The 8,037-nt window shown below is 39.3% G+C and overlaps 1 protein-coding gene across 2 annotated transcripts in view; it reads right to left on the bottom strand.

The window, feature by feature from the left end:
• Window positions 1-8,037, bottom strand: part of naalad2 (N-acetylated alpha-linked acidic dipeptidase 2) — a 110,827-nt gene that overhangs the window by 12,686 nt on the left and 90,104 nt on the right. For both annotated transcript variants that reach the window (XM_059964601.1, XM_059964602.1), the window contains one exon: window positions 2,933-3,023. In XM_059964601.1, coding sequence (XP_059820584.1) covers window positions 2,933-3,023 — 91 coding nt within the window. The remainder of the gene's footprint in view (window positions 1-2,932; window positions 3,024-8,037) is intronic.

Below are 8,037 nucleotides of genomic sequence, written 5' to 3'. Positions count from 1 at the left end.
AGCCAGTTGTAGGATTCGACCGGGTGGGGGACCGTGATTCGATGAAGCCAGGTGCTGTAGTCAACTGAGCAAAGGTGAATATGAATTTTGGGAAGAGTTGAGCTCCAACTTGTGTACTTTTGACTGTTTAATTATAATGGGCCCTTTTTGTTTCTCTTCTTTCTTTTCTTTACTAACCCTTTAATCAAGTAAAGATTCATAAATATAATTCCTTTAATAACAGACAGTGGGCTGTTTGTTATTTCTTGGCACTGAGTTGTAACAGGGTGGCAAATTACACAGCATCCACACAAACCCGGCTTTGGGGTGGGAGAGCCATCTTAATCTCATAGGTCTAGTGAGACTGGAGTGTGTCTTCTCTAGACTTACACAGCCAATGAAACCAGCAGGGTTTCAAATGATTAGCACAGAAAATGATGAAAATGAAAAGACAGAGGTGAGAATAGAAGATGTAAACTCGTGCATGGCAGAATGGATATCAAATAAAACTAAACAATAAGTGGGCTCCAGTGGATCAGGATCTTGAGGTAAAAAAGTTGCAGCAACACAATGAATGGAAACCACTCAGTAATAAATGGAAACCCATTCTGAGGAGCATTTTACAACCAAATTTATCCCCATACTCAGCTATCCTGAACTATAAATGTAAATTGTCAAATTACTAAACACTAGAATACTACAGCACAGTACAGGCCCTTCAGTCCTCGATGTTGTGCCAACCCATATATTCCTTTAAAAAGTACTAAACCCACACTACCCCATAACCCTCTATTTTTCTTTCATCCATGTGCCTGTCCAAGAGGCTCTTAAATACCCCTAATGTTTTAGCCTCCACCACCACCACAACCCTCTGCGTAAAAAAACTTATCCCTGATGTCTCCCCTAAACTTCCCTCCTTTCACTTTGTACATATGCCCTCTGGTGTTTGCTATTGGTGCCCTGGGAAACAGGTACTGACTATCCACCCTATCCATGCCTCTCATAATCTTGTAGACCTCTATCAAGTCTCCTCGCATCCTTCTACACTTCAAAGAGAGAAGTCCCAGCTCTGCTAACCTTGCCTCATAAGACTTGTTTTCCAATCCAGGCAAATCCTGGTAAATCTCCTCTGCACCCTCTCCATAGCTTCCACATTCTCCCTATAATGAGGTGACCAGAACTGAACACAATACTCTAAGTGTGGTCACACCAGAGATTTGTAGAGTTGCAACATGACCTCTCTACTCTTGAACTCAATGCCCCTATTAATGAAGCCTAGCATCCCATAGGCCTTCTTAACTACCCTATTAACCTGTGCAGCGACCTTGAGGGATGTATGGATTTGAACCCCAAGGTCTCTCTGTTCATCCAACCATTAACCCTGTACTCAGCCTTCTGGTTTGTCCTTCCAAAATGCATTACGGATGAAGGCTGCACCTCTCCCAGTTGATTGTATCAGAAAGCTGGTCAATTTTTGTCTATATAATGGTTTGCATAGGCAGAAACACTATCACTGTGAGTGTGCTCCTTTAATTAAAATGAAACAGTTGAAAGTCATCTGGTATTGATCTTTGTAATAAAGGCCAGGGTTTCAAAATGAAAGGAAACTCTGGTGGCATTTCATCGACCAAAAAAGTGTTGCTGAAAATCAAGGGATGCTCTGCTATACCCCACATCTCAATGGAGGAGGATCAGGAAGCAATGATATCCAAACACAAAGCTTGATGCAATGGGCAGTGCAGATGGAGCCCAGGATATAAAGCTGCTGTATCCGCAATTTCAAAGGCTATGCTGCAAAACCGATGTATAGATTTTATTTTTAGAAAATACATGCAAAATAACAACTTCTATCTAACTACTCTGTTACCTCAGAGAAGAATAGTAAAGGGACTGCCACCCTGACCAGATATATATGTGAAAGATCAAAAAATCTGGATTTGCTAGACAACAAAAAAGTGCTGTAAACACTCAATGGGCGAGGCAAAGGGAAAGAGAAACAGTGTTAATATTTCAGGTCAAAGACCCTTTGTCAGAACTGGAAAACTAAGAAAGCTGGCTTGTTTTATCATGTCAAGAGAATGGGGAAGAGACAGAAAGGGCAAAGGGAATATTAGTGACAGGGCAAGGTCACAACGGATGAAGAGGTGGGAAGTTATTGGGGAAAAAAATCAGGTAACTTGGGACTCTTTGCATGAAAACTGACTGGATTTGAGAAAGGCAGTGTCCATCATTGAGGACTCCCACCACCCACGACATGCCCTCTTCTCATTGTTACCATCAGGTAGGAGATACAGAAGCCTGAAGGCACACACTCAGCAATTCAGGAACAGCTTCTTCCCCTTTGCCATCCAATTTCTGAATGATAATTGTACCTGTGAACACTACTTAGCTACTTTTTTTAAATTTGTTTTTTTTTGTTCTACCTTCTTTAACTGTTTAATATATATATTCTTACTGTAACTCAGTTTTTTCTTTACTTATGCATTGCATTGTACTGCTGCTGCAAAGTTAACAAATTTCACAACCTATGCCAGTGATATTAAATCTGGTTCTCTCTGTGTAATACAGACTTGGTTTTCTTTCTGCTATCATACCTGACCTGCTGGGCATTTCCTACATCTCTGCATGCCATAACTTTTACTTGTGTTTCCCATCTCTCTAGGTGCCCTCATCAACCAGCAGATTTATCAACAGCTTTTCATCACAGTATCCCTAGCCACACTCCATTATAGATATTCCCCATCTTATGCATCCCTCTGCCATACTCTCTGCAACTTAAAACCAACCAAATATGGGTTAAATTCTGGTATCAAAGTCATCCAAATCATTAGGCTCACATTGGCCTCAATCAGGTTTCATATTTGTAATCAAACAGATTTTCACTCTGAACCATAAATATTAAACACTCACGTAAAACGGAACAAAACTCTCAGTCTGTATTTCACATACTCACTCTGTTTTTTGTGTATCGCACACGGCCAGATGTAATGCCAAGTCGGTGAAAGAAAGCTTCAAAGTCACTGCCTGATCCTAGTTTTCTTATCCTATGCACGTTAACAAATTAGAACAATTGTAACATGAATAAACACATCTTACAAGATCCCCATTAAAAAATGCCCCAGTTTGCAATGTATTCAACGCAGAATTCATATGCTATATTCTGTAACTTTCTAGTAGGAAACACTCTTGTGAACCAAATATTGAATCAACCTCACTTCAAGTCTGTGGTACTTCATCTCACTGTTTAAACTAGCAAACAAGATATTTAAAAAGAAAAAAGACATTGTTTTTAAGGTAAATAATCATGGCACAGTGTAGAAATATCAAATTTCATCAACGACTTTATTGATTACATATCTTGTTAGCTTCTGATTAAGAGTTCATTAACAGTAACTGACAAGGTGAAAAACTGCTGTGGAAGATAGAAGCTAATTAATTATTGCATCCTCCTGTTTAAACAGGAAGCATAAAGCAAAATATCCAGGTCAAATCAATCCCAGTTATTTTTAGCAGTGTGGTCACCAAGCACAACCAGCAGGAGAGTTAACCAATCAATTCCATTCTGGCCAGGAGCTATAATGTCACTAGCAGCAGCTGATCCACACAAGGCAATACAGAAATGAAAAATCTTCTCCAAAAACAAGATACACACTTGAAACTGGTCTACCCTTTCCCCCCTTGACTTCATCTATTGCCTAGCAGCCTGATTCACTCCTTCCTTTCACCTACTGGCCTCTATGTTCTCAGTTCTGATGCAGGGTCTCGATCATCCCCTTGCCTATAACTGCTGCTTGACTCACTGAATTCATCTAGCAGTTTGTTTTTTTTTACCTCGCTCCATATTCCAGCATCTTTTATGTCTCCATATTAGATTTAGCATGAAAGGGGGTTTAAAATAACAGGCTAACAATGATTAAATGTTTACAAAGTGATCCTACTATGATTTTATTCAATGTAAAATATAGCAAAGTTACTGGGTACATTACATAAATAAGTTCTAAAATAAGCAACATTGTGATGTAATGTGCGGTAGTTATCCTGAGGGGACAGACATTACATTTCACAGCCTGCAAGCACAATGCTGCAACAAAGTATCTGCTGGCATTCTCTACTCCAAAAGACTTCACCTTCTGTCAGACTGCAACAGGGAACGAACAGTATCTCCTTCTGAGGTGAACAAGCAGGAAGCAGCCTCACTGGAATTAATGCAAGCTAAATATATCAGTGAAAACAAAAACAATTTATGAAAGAGTAGTAAATCATAATGGACAGGATGTTTTCAGTCCCAGATTCTAAAGAAATTAGATAATTAGATGAGGATATTAGAAGATTATAGTGAGATGCATCTTCAAAATTCTCTTGAATCAAACATTGCTATGTAATATTGAGGGAAATCAGTCAGTCATATGTCTGTGGTTAATAAACTACTTGAAGATAATAATTAGAGAGGGAGCAATTGGGAGCTTAGGATTTTTGACCAGATCAGTTAAACTTGAATGTGAAGGAGGAGAGAGGGAGAACAGTTATGACATTACATCAGCAGGATATGGCTACAAATATCCTATAATGAGTGGTAGTGGAGTCACAACCATTAAAATCTATTTACAAATAGATTAGGGGATGAAAAGCCAGGTTTAGAAGTCCTCTGATGATATCAAAACGTATAATGTAAGCATTACGGATGCAGCATTAAACTTCCAAGATGCAAAACTCCAGAAAAAGGATATCAATGTGGGAATATATGTGATCATTTAGCTCGGCTCCATGAAGACTAAAGCTTTCAAAATGTTGTGAAAATAGCAGTCAATTGCAAAATGACTTGGGAATCAATGAATGGATACAGTCTTAGGAAATCTTGAAGCTTATAGTTTGGAATGTGCACTATAGTCTATCATATTATCTTAAATCCTGGGACAGAAGTCATCTGTTTGTTCCTGGGGATTCGTCACTGTCTCGTGCTATTTGCTTCATCACTGTTAACTTGCTTGTGCTGGCCAAGTGAGCCTCTGTCTTTGAGTCCATATTGTTCTGTTTGGAATATGTTACATATTTTTCCTCTTCCTGTATCATAATGAAAATAAAACTAAGAGCCCTTAAACAAGGCTGTCATTTACAAACCATAAAAGCATAGCAATTAGCACAGCAATATTGCATCTCAGGGTGCTAGAGTTTAGAGTTTGATTTCGATGCTGCCTGTAAGAAGTTTATATGCCATTCTACTAAGCACATGGGCTTCCTCTGGATACTTCGGTTTCTTCCCACATTCCAAAGACGTACAAGTTAGTAGGTTAATGTGTCATTGTAAACTGTCCTCTGATTAGCCTAATTAGGCTTAGGTGGGTTGCTGGGCAGTGGGGCTCACTGGGCGGAAAGGGACTGTTCCACACTCTATCTCCAAATAAAAAATATTATCTGTTTTAATGCTGTCCATAATGCCTCTTGATAAAAATGGAATCATGTTGAAATTGATACCCAGTGCAGGTTTCCTTTCCTTACAGTTTCAATTTCTTTTGTGATTATCTTTTCCTACTCCTCGTAACACTGTAAACGGCCGTAAGTTGTGCTGATTTTTGCCTGTTGCTTTCCTTCACTTGTTTTCCTACAGTGTTTTTTTTTCTTCTTGAGTACCCTCGCCACAACCCTCAATTGTATTTTGTTAACAGATTTGTCCAGTTCATTATGCATAATCTCTACCAATGTCAGCTGTACTCAAATCCAGAATCACAACAGCCGTTTTGAGTTTCTTGTATTTGAATATCACATTGTCCTGAATGTATTGATGTTAAAACAGTCACAGATCGTAAAGCTGGCTCACATTCATTCCTAAATCAGATATGATTTGCTGCCTAGTAGTCTTTGCAAGTGACGTAGTGTGGAGTTTATGTGAAGACTGTGGTATGAGACAAATGATTAATGTAAGTATATTACTGCCTCTTAGGTTCTCAATAGAGAATATATTCTTATATTCCCAATATGGTCAGTCTTTGGATTTCCAATGATGATCAGGATCTCTTTTCTGCAGGCAATGGTCACTTGGGTCCCCAGCTCTTGGCAAGAAAGAGCAAAGTGTTTTGACATCCCACAATGTGTTTAGGTGATGGGCTTATTGTGGTTGATTATCTGCAGGCTGGGATACTGATTTGAAGTTTGGAGCACTTACAAGTGTGTGAAATTGTTAGGTCTACGTCCTTTCAGCAATTTGATAGGTCACTGATGGAGATGTGATGTATAAATCTTTGTTCCAGGTAGTGATGCAACTGGTAACATTTAAAGATGCATTAACTTAGGGGTTCCTTAACTAATCCTAACCACATTTATGAATGCTGATCTGTTTGCAAAACTTCATTCATCACCCTCCCCACCCCCAGTGTACTCCTTACATTGATCTGAATGATGATTCCTCTCACTCTGAAGATTTCCAGATGCCTGCAGCTAGATGGCACCCTCCTCCTCTCTTCCATTGTAAAAGCTTCAATTGCTTGTGTTTAAGTCCAGCACCTCCTATGCCAAAACAGTCGATCTCTGCAGCCACAAGCCACCCCACTGCAATAGGTCAATCTAGCTTAAATTCATACTAGGTGACTGAGCATTTATCAGCCATTCGCAAGGTTGGTGTCCATGACAATAGGCAGTTCCATTAGCACTGACAGTGATAAATCAGGATCAAATCTTGTGCGTGGTCTCGTTCTGTTAGTTGGGTGCAGGTTAACTGGACACCACATATCCATGGCACACGTTCCAATTTATCTCCCTGAAGTTTTATTTTCCAAAATAGTATTCACAACAAAGAAATTCTGCATTCAGTTGTGCTGAATAGCATGCAGGAGGTTTATGTACTAATTCAGGAATGGATAGGCACCTATATTTATCTTTGCTACATAGAAGTAACAGATTGATGTAGTCAACTTTATTCAAAATCACTTTTTCTGTTGCTTACCCTTACAATTTGCTCTGGCAGAATTGTCACTTCATCAATATAATTCCTTTCTGCCAATGGACCATCTGTGCTTCAGCATTTTCAATTTGCTGATGATTCAGATAAATTAATCAGAATGATAAAACCCTATATTTACATGCAAATCCCAATCCACTTTCCAAGATTGACCTATTTTTTTTTTAAAAGCAAACCAATACAAGCTTAACACAGAAGCAAGCTGTAACTTTGGTCTATGCTAACCTGATAAACATGGGAGAGAAAACTATTCAATTGCATAACTTCAACTAAACTGTAGGTAAAAACAGAATACCCACTGCCTGCCTGCAAATGGGAGCTAATGGTGCACATTTCCATGAAGTACAGAGTGCCCACAGTTAATGGCAATCCAGATGCAAGGTTGAATTGCTTTCTTACTGTGAAACTGATTCACTTTGTGTGCAATTAGCTATCACTGTAGTCTCATACATAGGAAAATGGACATGAACCACAGAAACAATCTGTGCTTAAAATACTTAAGGGAGTCATGAATTATTTGCAGAAAAGCTCACTGGTATTAAGGACACAGATCTTGATCAGTAATTTGGGAGGTAATTGTAACTTGTGGAAGAAATGAAGGCTTTTAGCCATTTTATTGGTGGTTCAGAACAGGAGGCGGAGGGGGCTGAGACTTCGATCCCACTTCTACCTCTCAGGTATCTACGCAGCTCCAAACAGAGGTTGTTTAATGCAGAACTTGTTGAGACCTGTTATTCTTAACAGGAAGGGTCTCATTACTGCCTCTAAAGATGTAAGCCACAATCTTCCTGACAATCTCCAAAACAATCTAGACAGCAGTGACCAGACTACAACACGTGTTCCTGTTCAAGCACACCAGCATGTTTGGATGTGGCTGCTCTATGTCCAGCCAGAACACAGATTATAACCTTCCCAAAGATTCAGAAAGGAGACTTGGAGCTAAGGGATCCCCAAATGAACCACTAGTATGTTCTATCCCGTACTTTAAAGTCCTTTCATAATTGCTAAAGATCAAGCCACCATCACAAGAGTAGTCCTCTACATCTGCAAAATTACTGACAAATTCTCAACCTCCAGTCGAATCGTTCTAAAGCTGGTGATTATTG

This window comes from Hypanus sabinus, chromosome 3 (genome assembly GCF_030144855.1).
Source record: "Hypanus sabinus isolate sHypSab1 chromosome 3, sHypSab1.hap1, whole genome shotgun sequence".
In the NCBI taxonomy this organism is placed as follows: domain Eukaryota; kingdom Metazoa; phylum Chordata; class Chondrichthyes; order Myliobatiformes; family Dasyatidae; genus Hypanus; species Hypanus sabinus.
Note: the sequence above shows the minus strand (reverse complement) of the source record. Positions and strands in the feature narration are given on the sequence as shown.